Source organism: Microcaecilia unicolor, chromosome 3 (assembly GCF_901765095.1).
Source record: "Microcaecilia unicolor chromosome 3, aMicUni1.1, whole genome shotgun sequence".
In the NCBI taxonomy this organism is placed as follows: Eukaryota; Metazoa; Chordata; class Amphibia; order Gymnophiona; family Siphonopidae; genus Microcaecilia; species Microcaecilia unicolor.
The window spans coordinates 119054764-119081133 of NC_044033.1; the positions used below are offsets into that span (position 1 = coordinate 119054764).

General features: G+C 42.6%; 2 protein-coding genes across 3 annotated transcripts in view; one reads left to right on the forward strand and one right to left on the reverse strand.

The window, feature by feature from the left end:
* The window catches only part of MKKS (McKusick-Kaufman syndrome), a 59217-nt gene extending 58819 nt beyond the window's left edge, over nt 1–398 (reverse strand). For both annotated transcript variants that reach the window (XM_030196328.1, XM_030196324.1), the window contains exon 1: nt 280–398. The gene's annotated coding sequence lies outside the window, so the exon portion shown is untranslated. The remainder of the gene's footprint in view (nt 1–279) is intronic.
* SLX4IP (SLX4 interacting protein) overlaps nt 1–26370 on the forward strand; it is a 236464-nt gene that overhangs the window by 115 nt on the left and 209979 nt on the right. Inside the window, 1 exon segment of the mRNA XM_030196329.1 lies at nt 3561–3611. Within this exon segment, the coding sequence (XP_030052189.1) occupies nt 3561–3611 (51 nt within the window).

Below are 26370 nucleotides of genomic sequence, written 5' to 3' on the forward strand. Positions count from 1 at the left end.
ATGAACTAGGTGGACAGTATTATGGATTGATTTAAATAAAATGGAGACACCACCTTAGGATGAATTTGCGGGTGTGGTTGGAGTATTTTATTATGCAATATTTCAGTATATGGCCGATAGTGTACCAGCGCTTAAAACTCATCAATAAGGCGTGCTGATGCGATTGTAATGAAAAAAGAACTTTTTCCATGTGAAATATTCAGCGCAGCCGCATTTGCCTTCTTCCAGGGCTGATACATTTAGTGAAGTTTATAACTTCGCGGTTTTTTTTTTCCTTACCTTTACTGTCCGTTGTACCCAGTCTAGTGACCTACAATTCCACTTCCTCTCTCCTTCCTGGTTTTTCAGCTCGGTCTGATGTTCCAGCCAACCACCTTTCTGTGTAGTTTAAGACTCGTTCTGGTGCTCCCATGGCGTCTCTCACTACCCTTAAGCCTCATTCTGGTGCTCCAATAGTTTCTTTCTTTTTGTTTTCTAGTTCTAATGCTCGAATACTGTCTCTCTCTCACCAAGCCTTATTCTGGTGCTCCAATAGTCTCTCTAGAACGTTAGTCTCCAGGAAGTTTGATTGAGAACAGGAGACGGCATAGCGTCAAAAAGTTGAAGCTACTTAGGTTAATCTATGTTTCCCCTTCCCGCGCAAACAAATTTATAAACTCATCTGTTGAATCCACGTTGTCGTTGTTTATTGTTGCTATGATTTTTATTTAATCTTGCGTATATTTTCAAACATGCTTGCTTGTGCAGCATACGGATGTACACAGAGGAAGTATAATAACGCAATAACTTTTCATAGATAGCTGTAATAATTTGTTATAAATTGTAATCAGTGTGTCATTTGGAAGGGGGCACCCTAGCATGTGTTACATATTGAAACAGACATGTTATGAGAATCAGGTGCTCAACATTCAGCGTTTCAGTTTATCTGTTTATTTATTTATTTATGTAGGCAGTTATATCCCACATTAAACATGAATTAGGTTGGGACCTGGGAGCATTTAAAATATTTTTTTTCCCTGTGCCAAGATCAAAAGAGAAAGATGGTTTGTGGAACTTGCTCCTTTTATTCTGTAGAATGCAGTGGTATATTATCAAAATGCACTTAATATTGTTTTACAACTACTACTACTATTTAAAAGAAACATATTAAATAATGAGGGCAGAGCTACTTTCATGCAGAAGTCCAATGGCAGTCTAAATGTGCCAACATTTTTTCCAGTTCTGTGATATATATTTATTTCTTCTTGAAGTCAGATTTCAACAGCATTTTCTCAGTTATTACCGAAAGGCGAACACAAATATGTTAATTGGATTTTATTGAATTCTATTATTCTGTCTCACTGTATTTCCAGTTATTGACCTAGCGGTAAAGTCTCACATGGTAACCAGGGAGTAATGACCTGCTACGTGTGCCAAATAATAAAATTATTTTTTGGCCATGCTCAAAAAGTGAAATTACTGCAAGAGCCGTGTGGTAGCCATGCGGTAACTCCATTTTGGTGTGCTTAGACGCTTACGCAGCTTAGTAAAAGGGCCCCTAAAGCAGCTACAATCTCAAGTAGAAAACCTGATGCCAATCCACTCCTCTAGTTCTACTTTTTACATGTTACCAAAAAATCTACAGATCTGGGAATCCTGGTAAACTGATTATATTCAGTAGTGGCACACTTACAAAATATTTGAACTGATAAAGGGGATCTTCAAGCTCCTAATGAACATAACAAACAGTAAAGCAATCACAAAACTTTCTAAACAAAGGAAACAACATCAAGCACATCTATTGCTTTGTCACAGTGAAACTCAAGCGAGCATGGAAAAAAATAAAAGATGAATATGGAAACAGATACAAAGAAAATAACAAATACGCAATAAGACAAACCAAAAGGACATATTACAGAACTAAAATAGGGCCGGATTACAAAGACACGAAGAAACTATACCAACTTGTGAACAAACTACTAGACACTACAGCGGTCACCTCAACCAATACAGACACTCCATCTGCAGATAAACTTGCTAAATACTTTAATGAAAAAATTACAAACCTACGTAAAACTCTACCTCAGGACAATACTGATACTGAAAACTTCATCAATAGTTTGCATCCAAACCCTGGAGAATACCCAGCCGACCGAACTTGGTCAATCTTCATGCCCCTCACCGTTGATACAGTCACCCAGGCAATCAAAAGGTTCTCCAGCACCCACTGCAAACTGGACACCTGCCCCAGCTACCTACTAAAATCTGCCCCTGACCGCTTCATAACAGACCTCACATCCCACCTAAACTACATGTTCCAACAAGGTCTTTTCCCTGAGGAATACGGCAACATCCTACTCACCCCAATCCCAAAAGATACCAAGAAAAGAAACAACTGAACTTGCCAACCGCCCAGTTGCATCTATCCCACTAGCTGTCAAACTGATGGAGAGCATGGTGACCAAATAGACTACTGACTACATGGATAAGTTCTCACTACTACATGAATCACAATCGTGATTTCGCCCCCTTCATAGTACTGAAACTGTGCTAGTCACTCTCCTGGCCAAATATCAAGCAGGAAATAGTTACTGGCAAAAGCATACTTCTCCTCCAATTCGATATGTCGAGCGCATTCGATATGGTAAACCACAACATATTACTAAGACTTTGATTACTTTGGGATTGGTGGAAATATACTTAGCTGGATCAAGGGTTTTCTAACCACCAGAACATACCAAGTGAAATCAAATTCAAATGTATCACCACCTTGGAAAGCAGACTGTGGAGTACCTCAAGGATCACCACTATCACCAACACTTTTCAACAAAAGGAGTTGGCCAGTGGGATCATCATTATCAAAGCAAGGCCTCAATCCGTTCATCTATGCAGATGATGTCACAATATCCATTCCCTTTAGACATAATCTAACTGAAATTACCAACGAAATCAAAATTGGTTTGAACACCATGGACTCATGGGCAAACTTTTCAACTGAACACTGAAAAAACACATTGCCTCATCCATCCTCTCCTCTCATCCCAACACAATACGTACAAACCTACAACCTTAATCACCTCAAATCACACCCTTCCTATCTCAGACAGCCTGAAAATACTCCGCGTTACAATCGACCGCAACCTTACATTCGAGAGCCAAGTGAACTCTGCAACAAAGAAAATGTTCCACTCAATGTGGAAACTTAAACGCGTAAAACCTTTCTTCCTGAGGGAAATATTTTGCAACCTGATACAATCAATGGTACTAAGCCATGCAGATTATTGCAACAGAATCTATGCGGGATGCAAAGAACAACTCACAAAGAAACTCCAGACCGCTTAAAACACAGCAGCCAGGTTGATATTTGGTAAATCGTGATTCGAAAATGCCAAACCCCTCCGAGAAAAACTGCATTGGCTTCCAATAGTAATTTGGAATTTGTTTTTGCATCCAATTAAAATTTCACTTGTAATAATGTATTTTGTCATAATTGATCTTTGACTGTGTTGGAAAAGTTGTTCTAATAAAAATATCTTAAATGAATGCTAAAGTTTACTAATAATTTCTATTGATATTTACAGTCTTTCATTTTGAATTGGCAAAGTATGGCTTCTAACAAGATGGTTATAAAGGTAAGCTGAGTTTTTACATTTTTGTGCCTTTTTAAAAAAGTGTGCATTGGTTTGTTAACACTTGCATATGTTGCTATAAAAGTTTTTCTTTTATGCAGGTTGGTAATGAATGCTATATATAGTAACATTTTTATGGTCCTATTGAATGAAGTATTGTCAGGCCTATACCACGATATGTGAGCCCCTGTGCCAAACAACGTCTGGCAGCCAGACAGTTCTGATCTTACCTGGAGAGTCAGGACAGGAACTTCCAAAGGAGGGCAGGACGGTACACAGGATGGACAGCAGACAGATGGCCAAAGACAAGGTCCAGGTCCAACCAAAGATTCAAGGCAGGCAAAGGCAAAGTCCAGGTCCAAGCAGAGGTTCAAGGCAGGCGGCAGGCAAAAGCAAAGTCCAGGTCCAAGCAGAGGTTCAAGGCAGGCGGCAGGCAAAAGCAAAGTCCAGGTCCAAACAGAGGTTCAAGGCAGGCAAAAGCAAAGTCCAGGTCCAAACAGAGGTTCAAGGCAGGCGGCAGGCAAAAGCAAAGTCCAGGTCCAAACAGAGGTTCACAGCAGGAAAACAATCCAAACACACAGAACTCAGGTATCCACACAAGCAGAAGCCGAAGCAAAGTGTTCTGCCAGCGTCTGCACTTAAATAGCCCCCTCCATCAGGAAGACAACCATCAGCTGTCCGGGAGGTGGAGCCAACAACCAGCCCCAGGGCTCTGGATAGGCTGGTCACAGAGAGAAGGCGGAGTCCAGCTGCGACCAGCCAATCCGGGCCCAGAAGGGGCGTTCTCTATGCTCCCGGGTCCCGCACCCGGAAGAGACTCTCCAGCTTGTGAGCGCCGGCCATTTTGGCAGCGCCGGCGCTCTCCGGCCGCCACAGCGCTATAGCGGCGAACCGGCACCGTCCAGGAGGCAGGCAAGACTCCCCGAACACGCCGCCCATAGCCAGCGATACCCCGCTCTCTCCTGCTCGCGGAGCGAGGCATCACAGCGGGCAGGGCGGCGCAGGTAAGGGACGTGACAAGTATTGAGAGGCGTATTTTCAAAGCACTAGACTTACAAAGTTACGTAGAAACCTATGGAACTTTGTATGTCTAAGTGCTTTGAAAATGAGCCCCTAAATTTTAGCTTTGGTCATACAAGAAAATGTTAGTGCCTCTGCTATTAAGCCTCCTTGAGACTCTCCTTGTGCTTACTAACGTCTTAATGATTTTATGGCTTAGAAAAAGGGGTAAAAAACATGCATGACGTCTTTGAGCTATGTGTGATGACGCCAGGGGTTTTGGGACTAGGGTTGTGTACTGCGGGTACTGTTATTTGGAACAGAACATGCAGGGAGAAAAGGAGAGGCTGACGTGGGTAAGTTGCTTCCTCAAGCACTGGAGGCAAAAGCCGAATGCCGACTTGGTAACCTAGCTACTCATTGGCCTCTCCCTGAACTTATGTAATTGGTGGAGGCTGTATGACTAAGAACTGATGCTGTAAGCTTGCCTGTCAACTAAAGGAAACCAATTTTCACAGAGAAAAGGATGTAATCTTTGTCGGGGGGGGGGGGGGGGGGGGACCATTCCTGAGCATTATTTTTATTTTGAGTTTCCGTTCTTCTCTTGGATAATTTCATTTGTTTTGGTTGGATAAATACAACATCTTGCCTCCCTTCATTTTTCATTCAAGCACACTCTCTCGTTGCTTGTGAAATAAACTGGGATCGACAACTGAAAAACCTTCAGAGATCTGCATCAATTGGAACAAAGGACACTAGGATCAGAAACTGCTAACTGAAACCGCCACTACAACTTATGAGTTAAAGTTAATATCTATGACTTATATTATCTCTAAATGTCTGATATCTTGCTAAATCTTCCTCAGCATTAGTGAAACACAGCCATCTGATGCATGTATCTAATGAACAGAAGTGCATGTTAAATATTAGATACTGGACTTTAAAAGACAAATTGCCTTGCTTCAAGTTTTAAAACTACAAAATATATGTAGAATTAGTTGACTGACTTCATATCTCATTCCAAATAAGAAATCTTTATTGAAGCAACAATTGAGCTCATCTTCCTAGGAAGCTGATACTTCAAAGGGTCTCAATCCCTCAGCAAGCACTGTCTACATAATTAACACACCATTGTTAACTGCTCCAAAAGACAAACCTTTAGCTATACTCTAAAATACTACAAGTCTACAAGCAGTGAATTCCCAACCAAGAAAACAATATTTCTGACTTAAATGAGACTGAATGTAGAAAAAGAGTTAAACAGTAAATTGACTCAACATTTTGTACTAACAAAGATAACCAAGGGTAATTATCAAAACCCATGTTTTGAGAAGATTTAAAAAAATAGCACTTTATTAGCATTTCCCGTGGCTACATTCCAAGGTGTGCTTAAGGTCAGTGACGCCCCTTTGTCTTACAAATACCTACCTGGACTGCTCAGATCACCACATTGCCTTCAGTAATTCCAATCCTGCAACTTGAATAAGAGAATTATCTGGATTTGTAATCATGAGAGCTACACTGTGGCCTGTCCATTCAAAGCTGCATGACTGACTATGGAAGAATGGCAGCCTGATAGAGGAACCCAAGGAATGCTTAAGGTTAATTCTCTCCATTGTCTTACAAATACCTGTCATGCTCAGCTCTGTACTTATAACCATACTTCAAACAGCAAACAAAGGAAATTAACAACTCTAGAACAGGAGAGCTATAATGCGGCCTCTCACCCGATGTAAACTCTCCCGACTGCTGCATGACTGACGGTGGAAGAATGGCAGCTTAAATGAGGAACCCTACTTAATTATAGTGAATAATAGCATCATTTTGAAGCCTGCCACATCGGCACATCCACACCTCCCCCACCTTATGAGTACCTGAGACATCATGACCTCTCCTTACCATCGATGGCATCTACTTTCAAGGAGGACTCCATTCTGAAGTCTTTAACAGTGCACATTTAGGACTAATAAAGAGTGCTAAATCCGACTGACTTAAACTAGCTCCAAAAGCTATCTCCATGAAATGGCTCACATGGATTTGCTTACCCCTTTTGAGCACGTCAGGCAGCAACCTACCAGATAACTTGGTGCTTAATCCTATCCTTGTAATCTATAACCCATGTAGAAAACCTGTACTAAGAAACACCTACTTGTAATGTCGGATGTCTGCTAGACAATGCCAGTACATACCGTCAGAACACTACTATGGTTACAGACCAGAACCAAATGGCTAACATTTGATGGCCTAAAAAACCTTGCTACCTTTTGCAATTATCCAAAAATTCTCCCCTTTGGAACACAAATCTCAACTCACGCCTGTCCCCGCCATTTATATCAATGCCAGATCTGTGGGAAACAAGACTCTCTTACTCAGGGATCTGCTAGAATCTTCAGATCTGGGCTTTCTGTTTATATCAGAAACATGGCTCACAGAAGTTGATAGTCCGATACTGCCCCACATCTACCCACCCAGTTTTGGTATTTGTCATTCTCCAAAACAGGATAAAAAAGGAGGCGGACTTGCTCTTTAAGATTTTTTTCCTCCTGTCTTTAGTTAGTTCTGGAGTTTTCCCTGAACTGGAATACATGCTGTGCAAATTCTGTGATGATTCAAATAGGCAAATCAAAATCGCAGTACGTCCTCCAGGAACTTGGTCCAAGGCAGAACCTCTGCTTGAAGAGATTACTTCCTCTGCCTTGTCACAATTTTCAAGGATTATTTTCCTGAGAGACTTAAACCTACACTTGGAAAATGATGCAGACACAATGTCCACAACTTCAAATCATTCCTGAAGGACTGCAAACTGACTACATTCTCTGAGGGTGCAACTCATGAAAAAGACCATATGTTAGACTTCATGACTTTCTATCCTAATAGCTGGATTAGCTCATTCAAATGGAAACCAGTCTGTCCACTTTCAGCTGGATTTCACCATTGATATCTGTATGTCAAGCTTAACCAGATACAAGTCATCCAAACTCATCTCCACTAGAGGTAAAATCAGTGAGGCCATTTTCTGGTCTGAATTAACAGATTCCCTCACTACCGCATCTCTTACACATGGTTCAATCAATTCTTGCTGGGACACCAAGGTGAAAGCCATATTAGACAAAATTGCTCCATTTACCACTAAAAAGGTCAAGACATCCAGAAATTTGCCATGGTTTACAGAGGAATTATCCATTCTAAAAAAAGAATGTCGACGCCTTCAAAAGCAAATGGAGAAAGAACAAAGATACTACTGATAAATCCAAATGGAAGTCAGCCTTCTGAAGCTACAAAAAGAAGGTGGCTGACTCAAAATGCCAATACTATAGTAGCCTAATAGGTCAAGATGATCTTCACAACAAAAAACTTTTCTCCTTAGTTAAAACACTAGCTTCCACTAATAAGGATAAACATTCACACAAAACATGTCCCACCACCCAAGACCTAGCTAATCATTTCGTCAATAAAATCCTCCAAATTAGGTCAGAACTATCTAAAGCTACACCAGCAGAGGAAAATAGTCCCAACCATAGCTCAGCCTTAATCGCCAGAGACTGTACAACCCAAGGACTGAAAACTGACCAAAACTGGGAATCTTTTCAACACTAACAGTTGAGCATGTAAGATCTGCCTCCTAGTATCATTCATTATCCTTTACTTAATGTTTTTAGTCTCATGCATTAATCCAATGGTCTCTATTGTTACTCAGACCTCACACTAATACTATTTGCTTTTGTCTCACTTAGAATGTAAACCACACTGGGGATATTAGCGGTATACAAGAATTGATTTGAATTGAAAACAAATTCTGAACTATGCAATACTCAACATATCGTATGTGTGCATTCAGTCTAGCTATAGATTAGGCGCCTGTATAAAACAAAAAGAGCAATATGTTGATGCATTTCTTTACTTCAGTTCTGTTGCATGTATTTATGCATTCAAATAGTTACCAGATTATTAGATGTTAAGCCAAGAAGTTAACCTAGTACAGACAAGCAGAAAAAAAATAATGTAATTACATCTACTAGGAAAAGAGAAAAGTTTCCTCTGTCAATTTCAAATTCAGAGAGAGGGAAAGGTAATTAAACTCAAATAGAATTAAATCAAATGAGGTCTGCATTAGCCCACATTATAGGGGATCCAATAATACAAGAGGGACAAAAGGCAATAACATTAAAGCAGTTTTCATACATGCATATAAATAAGGCAGATATCTAATTCTTTATACTCCCATTAATTACCCCCCATCAGAAACCAAAGTAGAAGTTCTCTTAGTTGCCCAAAAAGTGTTCAGATGTGCTGCATCCCAATAAATATATTTAGTTGAGTGATAATGAATTACACATTTGCATGGAAATTAAAAAAAAAAAAAATTAGGCTTCCAGTTGAAACGGCCTATGGGGAAGCAGTAAAAACTGCTTCCTCCTCTTTTGTATTTCATGGGAGACATCTAGGAAAGCTATAATCTTTGTCAGGGGCAGACTGACAGTGATCTGGGCCCCCAGGCAATAAGGATCATTGGGGCCCTTAAGCCCCCTGCCTCCCCAATCTTGGCATATATAAGCATATGTGCAGACATACATGTGTAATTGGTGTGTAACTGTTCATGCATACTTTATAGATTTGCCCCGAGTATGTCCTTCCTGCATTTCAGTCTCAATAATTTATATATTTTTTTACATAAAGAGTTACTTCTTTATTATCCTTCCTGAACAGATTATAGACCAGTATAGTAGTCATATCCCATTTATGGGACCATAGGAGATGAGGGGAATGCAATTTGAAAGATGCAGGGCCCGATATTTAGCCAGCAGCCATCGTTGTTTTGCTGACCGCTGCCGGCATTAGACCTGAAAATTCAGTGCTAGGCCATATCCAGGCAAAGTCATTAAATTTTTAGGTTAACAGAGCCGGCTATCCATAACTGGTTCAGTGTGATGTTCAGCACTTAACCGACTGCATAAACATAGGACTGACTGACTTTTATGTGGTCCTATTTATGTGGTTAATCTGGCCTGATAAGTGCTAAATATTGCACTTAACTAGCTAAGTCCCAACTCTGTCCCTGGAATGACACCAAAATAGCTGGTTTTCAATTTGGCACTAGCCGGTTATTTTCAATGGCACTAACTGGTTAAGTGCCTCTGAAAATTAGCAGTGAGCCCCGAGCAAGTGATTTAACTGGCCAGGAACCGTTTCTAGCCAGTTAAATCCATTTTGAATGTTGACCCCACAATTCGTTAATCACTATATTTCAGTGATTAAGTGTGTGCATACTGCAGTTATTGGAACTGCTTCTCCCATATAAATATATTGGGGCATTTTTTGGAAGGGGTTCATTTCTCTTTTGCCCCCATTACATGTAGAAACCTTTTTCTACAACTCAGCAACTCCCATATTGCCCTTTCCCTTCGTGTGAGTGGATTTGCCTTTCAATCCTCACCTCCACTGCCTTCCCATTAACTGAATCCTACCTATAATTTCTGCTTCTAGTTACAGTGGAAGCAGGCAAAGCAAGCTCACATGGGAGGTGGAAGGGAGCAGGGAAGAGCAGGGGAGCTAGAGAAATGCAGAAAGAGATTTTAAACTCAGAAAAATGTCCAGACATACTACCCATCTTTCTACTTTCTGGGGACATTAATGTAAAATTCTGTGGACTTCTGAAAAAAAGCCAGATGACAATCCTGACCCCCTGAGTCCTGAGCACATCTCACATGGCCCCCCTAAAATGTGAACACAAAGAATGTGCAGGGTTTGCTAGTGGCTTAATCTGGCCCTGCCCATTGCTTGTAGTAATGATTGTGTGGGACTAGTTTGGGGATGAGGCAATTTTGTGGGGCTGTTGGGAAAGTTGGAGTAGTTGGTAGGGTTGGGGGAAGTTTGTGGAGTGTTTTACTTGTAGGTAGGGTAGTTTTTTGAAGTAGGACATTTTGCAGGATGATGGGGTAGTTGCCAGGGATTAGTTCTTGAAAGGGGGGGGGGGCAGTTAGAGTAGTTTTATAATGGGGCAGTTTGCAGGGGATAGTTTTAAGACTGGAGGGAAGTTTGATATTTAGTGTAACAGTTGCAGGGAATTATTTTCTGAGTGTTGGGGGCAGAGGTGGTGGAGCAGTTGCAGAATGCAGTTTTTGGGCATACAACAGTTTGCAGGATGGTGGGGCAATTGCAGGCGGTAGTTTATGGGGTGCTGGAGCAGTTGTGCAGGGGGTAGTTTTGGGCTGTGGGAGTGATTTAGGGGTGGGGCATTTGCAAGGGAGATGGTTTTCAGGGGAGGGGCAGTTTAGGGGTTTGGAAGAATAGGAACTTAAGGTAAGGTACTAAGGTAAGCAGAAAAACGGCCTGCGGTAGTGTAGGCTCAGGTTTTGTGTGCGTGCAGAATCATTGTTCAGCACACCTGTAAAAAAGGCCTTTTTAAAAAGTTTTTGCCGAAAATGGACGTGTGGCAAAATAAAAATTGTCATGCATCCATTGTGGGTCTGAGACCTTACTGCCAGTCATTGACCTAGCAGTAAAGTCTCACGTGGTAACCGGGCAGAGAATAAGAGTGTGAAATGAATCATGGTGAAAATACTTATGCACAGACTGGAGCTGTCTGAGGGCCAGACGCAGTAAGGTCCTCGGAAGAGCCCTTTCCTTACCGATTCCATAGCGAATCGGTAGGGAACGGCCATGTATCAAGGAAATGGAATGCAAATGAGCTGCTCGTTGTAGCTCACTTGCATTCTCTATTCCCCCGGAAGCCAGTCGGCCAGCTGAGTATGCGCAGAGCAGCCAAGCGTTATGCTGGCTGCTCTGCGCATGCCAAGGACATCCTTTATGGACGTCCACTCAAAAAGCAACAAAAACAAAAAACCGGATTATTCTCTCCTCCTTTCCCAAGAGGTTCAAACCAAACTTCTAGCTCATTCGAGCTGTGGCGGCTGTAGCTAGGCGAGAGCCGGCGGTTGTAGGACGGGCTGGGGAAGCGCTGGCGATAAGGGCTGCAGTCCCGAAGAGCCCCATATCTGGAGGGACTGTGGTGGGAGGAGGAGGTGGTGGCGGTGGCGGCAGCAGCGACGACGCTAGTTCTGCCATACAGCTGGGGGGTGCCTCCTCCCGTCCCCCACTCGGCTAGTCTTGGAATCCTTCTCCTCGCCGTATGCCTTGGGCAGCTGCTTGTAGGCAGCAGGGGTATCCCGACTTTGCGTCTCTCGCTCCTTCCTGCCAGTCTCTTTCTGCGGGCTCGGCTTTCCCTATCTCCAGCTGCCGAATGTGCTTCCTCCCGATGGCGGCGCCGGTGCCGCTTCCGCAGCTTTTCCTTGGCCCGGCTGGCAGAGCGGTTGCAGCCAATCACAGCGCATTTAGCTGTCACTGGTGTCAGCTAAACGCAAAGTGATTGGCTGAGAGGCTGTGGGGGGGGGGGGGGGGGGGCTCACAATCATCCATGAGCTTCAGCTGGCAATGAGGATGGGGGGACAAATCTAACTTACCCCAGAGGTCTGGGTCCCTTAGATCCAGACTGTCACCATCCCTCGTATTACCCCTGCCCTCCCCGTCCACACTCCAAGAAACAGCTAGATGGAGAAAGCTGCAAACGTCCAAGTGCTCGTCAGGGACGTCCTTTTTTGGTTTTGTGAGTGAAGGACGTCCAAGTTAGGCACTTCAAAAGGACGACCCTGATGAGCTGTAAGGTTTGTATGTTTTTTTTCCTTCTGATTCCCTCACAGCAGCCCCAACGAGAAGTGCAGACCTCCCGTTAGGTTTTCCACAGTAAGGGAATCGGAAAACGGTAGTGCATCTCATTATAATAGCCTTGCAACGGTAGTGCAGCTCATTATAATAGCCTTTGGATCATTTACATTCTGTTTTCGTTAGCTGCTACTGTGATCGGAAAATGCCCTTTTGTGCATGTCCCTGTTTACTACTTGCACGTTAAACTGGCTAAAACCAGTTTAAAACCCACGTTGCTGGCTCAGAAAGCATCTAGCCCTGAGAGTGTAAAAACAAGATTTGGCAAGAGAGGAGATATGTGGTTCATAACATAACTGTGAATCGATAGTCACCCTTAGGTAGCGGAAAGTATTAATGGGCTTAATGAGTTTGTCTAGAAATAGAAGATCTGAAGACAGGCAATTATCCTGCTTATTTTTGAAGGAGATCGCCGGCCATCTTCCGACACAAATCGGGATATGGCCGGCCATCTCCTGAAGCCGGCGAAATCGGTATTATCGAAAGCCGATTTTGGTTGGCTCCAACTGCTTTCCGTCACAGAGCCGGCCAAAGTTAAAGGGGGCTTTTCCGCAGGGTATGGAAGGCGGGACGGGGGCGTTGTTAAGATACGGCCGGCTTCAGCCAATAATGGAAAAAAGAAGGCTGGCATGGAAATACAGAAACTCCGAATAATGGAAGCTAAAGAAACTGAGAAATAAATTCAATAATAAGGGAACAAGTATAGAGCCTTGCAGAACCCCGCAATGTAGGCCTTGAGGAAGTGACTCAGAAGAAGACGTAATCACCTTGAATGACTGGGAAGAAAGGAAATTGGAAAACCAGTATAATACTGTTCCCAGATCCCTATTGAAGCTAAATGAGAAATAAGGAGGTCAGGATCAATGAGATTGAAGGCAGCCAAAATGTCTAAGGATACGGCACGTGCACGGCGCCCTTTGTCCAGTTGTGCATGAATTTCACCTAAGACACGAACCAGAACTGTTTCAGTACTAAAATGTGCTTTATATCCTGATTGTCTGGGATGGAATAGGATCCAGGAAGCACATCATGGGTTTCATTTGTGCCATTAGACTAGAAAATGACACCTAGGTAAGGAGTTTACCTTTTTCCATTACCCTGTTCTTTGCAGAAATCCAATTAATTTTTTCAGCCTTATTTAATTTTTTTGTTTCATGGTTTAGACCAATTCAGGAGTTCAAAGTCCTTTTGCTGATATTATTTTGCTTCTTATATGGTAGTCGGAATCAGGCACAGAATAGACAAAAGAAAATTCAACTGATGACATTTAAATGCAGGTCATTGATTCAAAAACATGTAGTTTTTTTTTCTTTTCTTGTAAACAAAAATAGTAAAATAAGGAGAAGATGAGATTTGTGAAGAGAACTGGCAAAAAACAAAAAATGTGTATTTTGCTGAATATTTGCAGAGGTGAAAGATGATACATTTAAGATGAAAAATGGCATTGATAAATGAGACATGATAAAATAAGAAGGGAAGGTACTTGAAGTACTTACACAAGCGAGAGTACGGTATATCAAGTGCTGAAAATAAATAAATGAGTTCAAGAATGTGTTTATTGCAGATGTTTAACTTGTCCTTGAAGATGGAGATTCTGAGAGACTAGAAGGTAGCAGATGTCATCCCACTCATAAGTGAGGACTGAAAGGAGGCAGGCAGCTATAAGCTTGCTATTCTAATGTTGCTAGTGGACAAAACTATGGAAACTCTTTAATAAAATAAAAAAAAGGGCAGCACCTTGAAAGAAGTAGAGTATTGAACAGCAGATGTTCTCACAAAGAGAAACCGCATGGAACCTGCTTTGAGTGGGAAAGTGCGGGGTACAAATGTAATAAATAAATAAAATCTCTCAGACATATTTGAGGTTTTTTTTTAACAAGGAGACAAATGTTGACAGGTGTTGATCACAAAGGTGCAGTAGGTGATGCTAACCTAATAAAATGGTTGACATTAAGCTAAATGGTATGAAATAGGCTAGAAAGTTGTAGGTGAGGAATAGAGAGGGCTTCAGCTCTATATTATATGAAACTTTGGAGAAACAATGAGGGTTGTAGAAAATGTCATTGGGCTTCCAGAAAAGACTGGGAAGACTTGCCTGGAACATTCAGGATTACAACCTAGATTTTAAAAGAATCACTGGTACTGAAATCAAGTGCTACCTTAATATAGCATACGAAAATACAGCTTTGTTCTAATTTTAGCCAGATTCAAAGCTCATGTGTGGCAGTATATTTTTATTATGTGGAATTTTGGATGGCTGTTCTGCAATTCTGATTTAAAGGTTATCCAAAAAACTAAATTAGGAATTCTGTTTTCTTTTCTTTGCCTGTTTCTGAAGTCTTATCTCTTTCAACTTTTATGTTATGCCCAACCCTGCCTGCTGGAAGTCGATATGTCTTTTTCCAGTTGCCTATTCATATTCAGGAGATAGGTGTTCTGAAAGGTGAAAATTGTAGCAACAAATCCTAAAAACAAAACTAAAAATTCTAAAACTGGAATTTCCAAAATTTTTTATTTATTGTATATGTTGCTACCTGCAAAACCGCACAAAACTGTTAAAAAAACAAAACAAAAAAACCTTATATAAACATATATTTATATTATTCATGCCAAAATCCCAGAGTTGTATTCTCTTTTCTGGAACCTTTCAGCTTCCTTGCACCTACTGTTAATCTATTTTCCACTCTGTATATATTCCCGGAGTTGGTACTCTCTTCTCCGGAACCTGAAAGCCACATTGAGCCTACTGCTATGTGGGAAAATGTGGGATACAAATGTAATAAATAAATAAGCATAATTATATTTATAGAAATCAGTCTGGTAGAAAAATCCCAAAACATGAAATCACAATCATTGTTTTGAAAATAGCTTACAGTATTTTATAGGTAACTGCCACACTGTCAAAAAATGTTCAGAATTTGTTTTATATATATTTATTTTTCATATACTTCAGTTATGTGTTTTTTTTTAAAGAAATTTTAGTTACGTATTTATTTTATTTAGGACTCCTTTTACAAAGCTGTGCTACCATTTGCAGCGCGCTGAACACGAAGATGCTCATGGGAATAGAATGGGCTTCTTTGCATTTAGCTCGCCGCTAATTGGTAGTGCAGCAATGTTTATAGCTTTTTAGTAATTTATATTATGTTTTGTTTTTTTTGATTATATATGTTACTACATTGAGGGGGTTATTAAAGCTTAGCATGTGCTAACTGTTGAGAAGCCCATAGGTATAAAATGGGCTTCTTAGCATTTAGGGGCCCTTTTACTAAGCTGCGGTAAAATGGGCCCTGTGCTAGTGGCGGGGGCCGTTTTTTGCTGCACGCTGAGGCCTTTTTTTACCACAGTGTATAAAAAGGCCGAAAAATGACATGGCCATGCAGTAATACTGCTCTTATCGCATAGCCATGTGAGGGGGAAGAGGGGAGCCCTTACTGCCACCCATTGAAGTAGTGATAAGAACTCCTGTGCTAACCTGGAGATAACTAGGTAGCACGCAGTGCTGCTTGATTATCGCCGGGTAACCCCCTGCGGAAATATTTTTCGAATATTTCCATTAGTGCCAGAAATGCTCCGTGCTGAGAGGGTGGAACTACCGCTGTCGCCCTCATTTGGCCGGCGGTAGCTCCAGATTGGTGCATGGTAAGCCTGCGGAGGGCTTACCGCCGCGTAGTAAATAGGGCCCCTTAGCATACACTAAGCTTCAGTAAAACGGCCCCTGAATTTTTAGAAATAGCAGGCTATAAGTTTTTAAAATAAATAAGTATATCCCTGCTTATTACTTCAGTGCAAGGAAAAATCTATTTAGCTTTTAGAAACAGAGATTTCAGCAAATACACATCATGTGGTTTATTCAGTCTGCTAATTGGTACCTTACTTATTGTGTTGCTACAGGCCCTACTCAATCTGTGGTCTTTTTCCTTTTGTTCTGTCACTATTGTCCCTTGTATCTGCCCCAAACATGCTTGTTTTTGGCCACTGTTGCATCTTCTACCACCTTTACCTGAAGTCTGTTCCAGTTATCCATCACCCATGGTGTAGAGGAAAATGCATGCTTTAATTCTATTACTTTTGAATGCATAGCTCCAGTTATTTTTTGTTAAGGACTTTGTGGGTGTTGCGCCTCCCGAACTGTTTCTGATGCATAGCCAAGGGTAGAAGTGTTGTGGAATTGATGGCATCATGAGAAAATATATTCTTTTATTGTGGGGCTCTATTGTACACCATAAAGTGGGTAAAGAGCACAGTTGGATGCTTGCTAAGTATGCCTACACAGGAAAATTGGTATTTCTATTATACAAACAAAGCATTAACAGTGGAGGCTGTGCTCAGTTTGGAAGTTAACTTTTACTGTAGTAATTTTGTCCTTCCTACTAATCTTTCATATGAGCTGCTTTGACAGACAATGTACTTTAAAAGCTCCACCAGCAATTACTAGCAACATTAAGAAGTAAAAGCAAGAAAGCTGACATTTTCTATTTTCAAAAAACATATGAAAAGAAAACATTCCACTGCTTGAATACTGCTGCATTACAAATCAAGTATGCACTTGAGTTATTTTAGAAAACATTAGTTTGAAACATTTCAGCCTCATGCTGTCATGATGTAATATTTTCAGTAGAGGGAGTGGTTGATCTACAGTTGAATAGTCTCTCCTGGCTTTTGTTGTGCAGTGTTCTGAAAGCAGTTAGAATAAAATAGGTTGGTATAGAATGTGTCCATTTTGTCAAATGAACTTAGATCAAACTGCAGTGCTCTAGTTTGCACTGTATTGTTCTCAGAGAATTTTGGTTTGGTTTGATATGCATCTAATCTGCCATTAATAATGTAGGAAATAGGTTGTGCACTTTCTGCGGCAGTGAGGTTAAAATTGGTCCAGCAGTGCCACATGGAGGGACGTACAGGTAGGTTTGATTCTTAGCTTGCATCATCTGATCCCCAGGATGGCTGAGGATGCTGCAGAGGCAGTATTTATTCACTGGAGAATGGGAGTTGCAATCTTCACGCAGTGGTGACACCAAGTAGCTGGATTTAGTACCTGTGCTTGTGGAGTTCAGGGAGGATCCCTAGTGCATGGCACCTGGCTCAGGATGGTGGTGCAATGATTGAACTAAAAAAGAGGAAAATATATAGTTTAAAAGAAGTTAGTTGCAAATGAACGCATGTGGCTTAATTTCCTATCCTTGATTTATAATGCCTTAAGGAGCAAGAGGAAGACAGCTGAGGCCAGATCTGGAACATAGATAAAGTGGAAAAGTGAGAATACTGAGAACTTGCTTTCTATCAAAGACAGCACCTTAAGACGGTGATTGTAGCATACAACTTATGGTGATGTACAGAAAAACAGGGTTACTCACCTGCAACAGATGGCTTCTGTAGATAGCAGGACTGATAAGGCACACAAGTGGGTGACATCATTTGATGATGCCAAAACGAAGCTGCTCTCCCAGAGTACAGAACTTTAGTGTAAAATTTAGTGTGAAGTTCTGAGCATGCGTGGTGGCCCTTTCAGTTCGTTAGTTGATTCCAAACTCAAGACAGTTAAAACAACTGCTGGGGAAGGTGAGAGAGACAGAAAACAGCTGTTGACGGGGAGCAACACTGCTGTTTCCAGTGACGTGCAGAATTGAATCAGGCTCGCAATTGGGTGACTCCTAAGCTTAGGGCTGCTTAGTTAATATTTTATCTTAGTCTTTAGAGCAACCCATAAAGTCAAGTGCGAGAGTTAGGTGACAAAGGGCAGGTTGGCCAGCACTGCTTGACTGAAGGCATTTTCCTCTGCTGAAGCCTGGTCCAAACAGTATTGTGCAGTGAAGGATGAAGAGATGACCAGGTAGCTGCTTTGCAGATTGTAATCAGTGAGGCAGCTCCCAAAAGGGCTACCGTAGTTGCTGTAGCTCCGATTTGATGAGATTGAACTTGGAGCTGAGAGGAATATGTGCTTGTTAGTAGCAGAACCGATTGCAAAAGGCAAGCCAGTTTGATAAGCTTCTTTAGCATCTGGTCTTCCAGTTCTGTTTAAATCAAATGAAATAATTAGTTAAGTTGACTTCCTGAATGAAGCAGTTCTGTTGGAAGTAGCAGGTGAGAGCCCATTTACAGTCAACAGAAGGTGCTACGTACTCAAGAGCAGGGCTTCCCAAACTGTGGGTTGTGTGACCCCCAAATGGGGTGTTAAGACCTGGACAGGCTGTTCATAGAAACATCATTAGCCTGCAGTTCCAGAAGTCATATGTTTTCAGTGGCTGTGATCACAGAAATGTTGATAAACGCTGCTCCAGTAATGAATTTTTGGGCAGACAGTGGGAAGCACTGCTTCTTCATTAAGATGTAAAGTGTTACTACTTTCAGTAAAATCTTGGGATGTGTCCAAAATATGACTCTGTTCTGGATAAAATTGGGTTTATGGTGTGTACATTACCATGGTGACCTAGTGATTGACATCATATAAAGACCAACATGACCCATCTAGTGTACCCAGGAAAATGACTTGGGGTACCCTCCCCCCTCCCAAAAAAAACCCCCAGTTGAGTGTCATAAGTTTTTTGCTCTCAGTAGAATGGTCTGTTAATTTGGTTCCATTCTCTTGCTGTATAAGGGATCCTTTGTGTTTATCCAGCTTCTTTTTGAATCCCTCACAATTTTGGCCCCTGCCATCTCCCTCAATAGTGCATTCCAGGCATCCACTATTCTGTCTGTGAAAATATTTCCTGATGAAGCTGCAAGGAGATAAACTTAAAAGCAACATTACATATCCCCTGGTACTACAGCTTCCCTGTCTTTGTTACTTTTCAAGTATTTAAACATCTGTATCATCTCTCCTGTCCTTCCCTCTCATCCAGGTATACTTATTCAGATTTTAAGTCTGTTTTCATACATCTTCTAGAACAGATCCCATACTGTTTTGGTCACTTTCCACTGAACTGCTTCAAATCTTTTATGTCTTTAGCGAGATATGGCCTCCAAAATTGAACACAGAGCACCAAGTGAGACCTCACTGACATGTACAGAGGTACTATCTCCTCCTCCTCCTCCTTCCCGCTGATTATGCCTCTCTGTATGCAGCCTTGCATCCTTTTTGGTTTGGCCATTGCCTTTGTCACATTGTTTCACCACCATGAGATCCATGGAAACTATCAAATCAAGGTCTTTTCTGCTCCATGCACATCAGCCTTTCGATGCCTATCATACACTGCTCCTTTGGACTTCTTCACATTTACCCCTAAATTCTATATAGCTTGCCTAGAGATTCGTGCAGATGACAACGCATGTAACTTAACTGGCTTATCAAGTTAATCAGCGTTGATAACAGCTCTTAACAAGCAATAATGAGCACTAATTGGCACTGATTAGAATTTACGTACACAACTCACTAAGCATATTCCATAATGAAGTGCACTTAACTTCTAATGCATGCAGGCAGAAAAGGGCATGGTTATAGGCTGGGAAATGGGCATTTTGTGGGCATTCCAAAGTTTACACGTGTAGTTATAGAATATGGGCCAGTGCACGCAAATCTATACACCAGGATTTATGCCACATTTTCCATTGGTGTAAATGGATCCGCGTAGTTTTAGGCACTCAGATATTGACTAAGTGTATTCTATAATCTGCGCCTAAACCTAGGCGCCAATTATAGAATACACTTGGCACTGATTTCAGTTCTGATTTTTTTTTTGGGGGGGGGGGGGGGGGTTGTTTTGGGGTTTTTTTTAGGCACCATGTATATAGAATCTCCTCCTTAATGTTTAATTTGATTGCAACTTTCATCTAGGTCATTCAACAGGATTCTGTGAATCAAACACAGATTTCTGTGTATTAAGATACATATACTTATGGGTATATGATGTCATCCTTACCTATCTTGGTATTCAAAGAGGTTTATTTTCAAAGCACATAGACTTAGAAAGTTACATATGTTACAATGGAACTTTGTAAGTCTGTGCGCTTTGAAAATGAGCACCAAAGCCAACTAAAAGTTTCATTGTTTTACTTCGGACTAAAAAAACTCCCCTGCTGCTAAATGTGGATTTGCGCCCAATGCTAACCACTTAAACAGGAATGCAGCATTTTTTTGGGCATCTGATTAGTATTCACCCCTCCTTAATTTTGCACAATATGAGAAGTGGAGTGGAGGAGTGGCCTAGTGGTTAGGGTGGTGGACTTTGGAACTGAGGAACTGAGTTCGATTCCCACTTCAGGCACAGGCAGCTCCTTGTGACTCTGGGCAAGTCACTTAACCCTCCATTGCCCCATGTAAGCCGCATTGAGCCTGCCATGAGTGGGAAAGTGCGGGGTACAAATGTAAAAAAAAAAAAAAAATTAGCAGGGGCTGTTTTCTGACTGACTGGGCCTCAGCAGGCCGAGGCTGGAAGGGTTCAGTGGTCCCCAGAGAAAACCTAGTAACTCTTGCCTCTTTTATATAGAGCTATTTGTATTCCATCTTCAGTGCCAAGTTCTGCATATATTACTCCACTGAGACCAACAACAACTTTATCTTTGGCTCCTCTTATTCATAAGATTGTTGGTTATTTTCCTGACAAAGGCCTCATTTCAAACAAGCCTGATTTAGAGGATGTAATTCTTAAAGCATATGATCTGATTTGAAGATTTTGAATCTGTGGACTCAGTCTTGACAGTGTTTTTATTTCTTTTATTATGTATGTATTTTTGTACTCCGCCTTGATAAAGGCGGATTAGAAATAATAAATCTAAATCTAAAGTAAAGGAAAAGAATCATATGGGTGACCCTTTAAATAATTCTTAATGCAAGTGTGATCCCGTGAGCGAGGGTTGGGGGTAGGCCTGCACAATAACACAGGCAAACAAAGGTGTAAAAACTGAAAACAGGTACTTTATTAACAGAAAATCTGTGGCCTGTTAATGTCACAGGGCCAGGAACACAGGGTGAAAAGTCTCTTTGGTTTAATGAATGCAGTCTTATCCAGAGACTGTTGGCTGCCACACCACAAACACAGCCTGTTAACTCTTCTCTTTTTCTGAGTTCCAGATCTGGCTCTAGCCAGACCACAGGGCAAGGCTTACAAGTCTCAAGTCAAAAAGTGGCTATCTCTGCCAATTCAGGGTCGCGAGACATAAGATGTGGAGGCATATGGTGGGGCTTCAACTCTTCCTTCTCTGGGCCTCCTTAACCCCAGTTTAGAAGTGTAGCTGGGGGGAGTGCGGTCGCTTCCCCAAACGGATTTCAAAGAAAACGGCACCTATGTCAGCAGTTCTCAGCCAGTGGGGCCGGCACACAGCAGAAGGCTTTTTTTAAAAATCAAATTGCAGTATAACTTTCTCCCCTCCCCATCCCTTCTCCTTTCAGCCCACTCCACCCCACAGCACCGTGGAACTGGCATGACTCCCCCACTCCACCGTGGAACCGGCACACCTCCCTCCCCAAGTCCAACATGTTTCTATTCTCTTCCAATGTTTCTATTCTCTTCCACACACCCCCGGACCGTCAAGCCTACTTCGTTTAGTGGCCCCTGCAGCGATAACACACTGCCTGAGTTGGCGTCAGATCCTTCCCTCTGTGTGTCTCATCCTTGCGTAAGCAGGAATTTGTGTCAGTGGAGTGGGTCACGGCAGAGCGAAAGATCTGATGCCAGTTCAGGCAGAGTGTTAGCGCTGCAGGGACTGCTAAACGAAGTAGAATTGACGGTCCGGGGGTGGGGGGGGGGGGGGGGGTAGGGGGAGGGGGGATAGAAAGCGGTGCTGGACTCAGGAGAGGGGTTGAAGGAAGATGGAGTTGCTGGACCGGTGGGTGGGGTTTTTAAGGAAGAAGGAGGTACTGGACTCAGGAAGGGTACTGAGGGAAAAAGAGAAAGTGGTGTTTGAGTCACGGGGAGGGGGAGTCTGAGGGGAAAAGAAAACCTGTTTCTGGACATGGGAGGGGCTGAGGGAAAAAGAGGGAGTGGTGCTGGACTCAGTAGGGGTTGAGGGAAGAAGTGGGGGGGGGGGGCGGTGCTGGACTGACAGGGGAAGGGCTGAGGGAAAAAGAGGGAGAGCAGATTGACTTATGAGGGAGCTGATGTGTCGTCATTGATAATACACTGAAACCTTCTGCTCAGTGTGCTGCTGCGGCTAGGAAAGCGAATAGAATGCTGGGTATTATTAGGAATGGTATGGAAAACAGGTGTGAGGATGTTATAATGGCGTTTTTTCGTTCCATGATGCAACCACACCTTGAGTATTGTGTCCAATTCTGGTCGCTGCATCTCAAGAAAGATATAGTGGAATTGCAAAAGGTGCAGCGAAGGGCGACGAAAATGATAGTGGGGATGGGACGACTTCCCTATGAAGAAAGATTAAGGAGGCTAGGGCTTTTCAGCTTGGAGAAGAGACGGCTAAGGGGAGACATGATAGAGGTATATAAAATAATGAGTGGAGTGGAACAGGTGGATGTGAAGCGTCTGTTCACGCTTTCCAAAAATAGTAGGACTAGGGGGCATGCAATGAAACTACAGTGTAGTACATTTAAAACAAATAGGAGAAAGTTTTTCTTCACCCAACGCGTAATTAAACTCTGGAATTCGTTGCTGGATAACGTGGTGAAGGTGGTTAGCTTGGCAGAGTTTTAAAAGGGTTTGGACGGTTTCCTAAAGGACAAGTCCATAGACCGCTACTAAATGGACTTGGGAAAAATCCACAATTTCGGGAATAACATGTATAGAATGTTTGTACGTTTGGGAAGCTTGCCAGGTGCCCTTGACCTGGACTGGCCACTGTCGGGGACAGGATGCTGGGCTTGATGGGCCTTTGGTCTTTTCCTAGTATGGCATTACTTATGTAAGAGGGAGAGTTTCTAGATTCACGCGGTGGTGGAGCGGGGGAGAAGGGAGATATGTTGGAGAGGGACAGGTGCTGGACCTGGAAAGATAGAACAGGAGAGATGCCAGACTATGGGTGAGCGAAGTGGGATGAGAGGAGGAAGATGGCAGCACATTGGGGAGGAGGGGAGATGGTGGGGAGTGGAAATGGCGGACCATAGGATAGGGTGGAGGGGAGATGGTGGACCATAGGAGAAGGAGGGAGAGAGTGAGTGAGTAAGAGAAGGAGAGAGATGCTGGACCCACAGGCGATGCAGCTACACAAACCCTGATGGCTTGCTCATTCCTGGATCATGTACACACTTAGCAGGCTTTTACTTCTGATGTGCAGTTTGTGCCTATACAACCTGGGAAGGTGCATGGCATTGGGGATTTGTGTAGCCATGTCTCCTGGCATAATATGGAGGAAAGGGTGAGAGAGGAGAAAGGGAACTGCTGAGGAGGAAAGGGGGGATGGGGGACAGGGAAATGCTGGACTATAAGGGTGGAGGGGATAGGGAAATAGACCATAGGGGCAGAGGGGAAAGGGAGAGGGGATAGGGAAATGCTGGACTATAGTGGTGGAGGCGAGAGAGGGTTTGGGGCTGGTGGGACAAGCAGGGAGAGGGAGGAGAGATATTGACATGGTGGAACAATGAGAGAGACAATGGCGGTTCTCAAGGAGCGATGAGTAAGAGGAGGATGGTAATTACAGAGGGTAGAATTGTATAATGGGGAGTGGGTGAAAGAGAAGGGAATATGAGGCCAGGGAAGGAGTGAGACAGGAGAGGTAGGGGTGAGAGGAGAAGATGGGAAGTTGATAGGTACTGGTAAGTGAAATATAGGTGGGGGACTGAAGAGTGAGAAGGTGAAATCTGAGGGAGAGACAGAAAACTGAGAAAGAGGAGATATGTCAGAGAAAGATATAGTGAGGGAATAGAAGAAGATAAGATGAAAGTGGAGAAAAGACAAATTGACCGCACCCACTGGAAAGAGAGCAGAAGACAGGAAAACATAAAAGAAAAAAATGGGACCAACATGCTTGAAAAAATAAAATACCCAGACAAGAAAGGTAGAAAAAAGTGTTTTATTTTGAATTCCTTTGGTGGACTATGTTAGCTTTGGGAATGGATGTCTTTGTAATTTTTTTTTTTCAATACAAGAGGAAATACATTTGTTTTCATTTCTCCTATGTTGTGGAACATGCCTAGTTTGAATTCTTGGGGTTCTCAATTCAGTTTTTATCTTCATATTTCTAATTTGTGATCCCTTGTTCTGTATTTGGTGTGAGACCAAGAGGTGGCATTCTGTTGGCAAGTAGCTTCTGTGTACAACTGTGTAGCAGCTCCACTTATTCTGTTTTACCAGTAGATGATGTATCAGTGTTCTAGGGCCCCATGTAATATTTATAGTGCTGCCTGTTAAGTAGGGTTCTTGTTTAAATCAATGCTACTGTTCTATAGCAGATTTGCTACATGTCTGTTGCATTAGGACTTTTTCAGGTTTTGTGTTATTTCACAATTTGCCTGGTAGTGGAAAGATTTATTTTGCTATTATTGAGATGATGGGAGAATCAGAATTTTTTTTTTTGTTTGGTAACATTCATTGAGGAAATGTGCTAGTTATGATCTACATTTGGTGTGTGTGTGTGTGTGTGGGGGGGGGGGGGGGGGTAAGGTTTTTGTGGATGCAGAGCATGTTTACATTTAATATATAAGAACTGATGTACTGTATCAGACCAAGGTCCATGAGGATCATGTATGCAGTGTCTAATGGATGTGAGCATCTTCCATCATGTGTTTCCTGACTGAAAAAAGGTTGAGAACTACTGGTCTGGGCATCACTACGGGTCACATGGGGAGTTGTACAATATATGATCCAGCATTTCTACCTCTTTCCCCTGTCCTGCGCCGTCCTATATCTCTCTTGGCCTTTCTTCCTCCTCCTCAGTGGTCCTCCAGTGTTTCTATGCCTGCCGGCAGTGTCAGCAGGTAAATCAAACTTGCCCTGGCTGGCCACGCAAGCATTCCGTCTGCTGTGTCCCACCTATGCTGACACAGGAAGTTGTGTCAGATGAGGCGGGACACAGGAGAGGGCATGCTTGTGGGGCCAGCGGGAGGTAGTTTGCTTTACTTGCTGATGCTGCTGGTAGCCAAAGAAACACTGGAGGACTGGTGAGGAAGAGGAAGAAAGGATGATAGAGATACTAGAGCTGTGGGGAGGGGGGAGAGGAGGAAGAATAAAAGAGATGCCAGACTGTGATTAAGGGAAGGGAGGATGAAAAATACCGGAATGTAGTAAAGGATGAGAGAGACAGAGATGGAGGGACAGAGGCACAGAAGGGAGATGCTCTATAGGAAAGATAGAGACACAGAGGGAATGATGGTGGACATGGAGTGAGAAAAAATTTCAACTGGAGAGGAGATCTAGAAACAGCAGAACTTGAATGGCACTCGGGTGTGGGGGGGGGTACAGAGTAGAAGATGGATGGCACTTTGGAGAAGGGGAGCAGAGCTGAAGATGGGATTGGGGGGGGGCAGAACAGAGGATGAATGGAAGTAGGAAATGGGGAGAAGGAGAACAGAGCAGAAGATGAATGGGGGCAGGGGGAGAAGGAAAACAGAGCAGAAGATGACTGTGACTTGCTGATCGAATGAGGGTTGAGGAATAAAGCAGGGATTTATGGATAGAAAAGATGGAAAGGGACTTTTGAGGGGGATAGTGAGTACTTGGCAGTTGGTAGTTATGAATAGGGATATGTTGATGGGGTGGGAGAATGAATGAGTGTGAAATGAGAGATAAGAGAAGAGGGACAAGAAAAGGGGATAAGTCTGGGGAAAGTTTGAGACATAATATGAATGACCTGGAAGCCTGGAGAGAATGAGAGGCAATAAAAAGGGATGGGGGTGGAAATGAGGTTAAAAAGATGGTGAAAGAGAGGTACAAAGACATGGGGTGTAGGGTAAGAGAAGAATGGTCTGGAAGGAAGGAGAGACAGGGAATGGAGCTGGTGAGGGGATAGGAGGCAGTGGAGGGTAGATGAGGGTTTAGAGGATGAGTACAAAGTATTGGGGAGGGGGGGGGGCAATGAGAATGTTGGAGAGAGAATGAGGAGAAGAATATAGGCAAAGCCAGCAGATAAATGAGAAGTGAAAAGGAGACTAGAGGGTGAGAGAAAGGGAGAATGAGAGTAAAATCCAATGGGTGGATATAAATGCAGAGAACAGAAT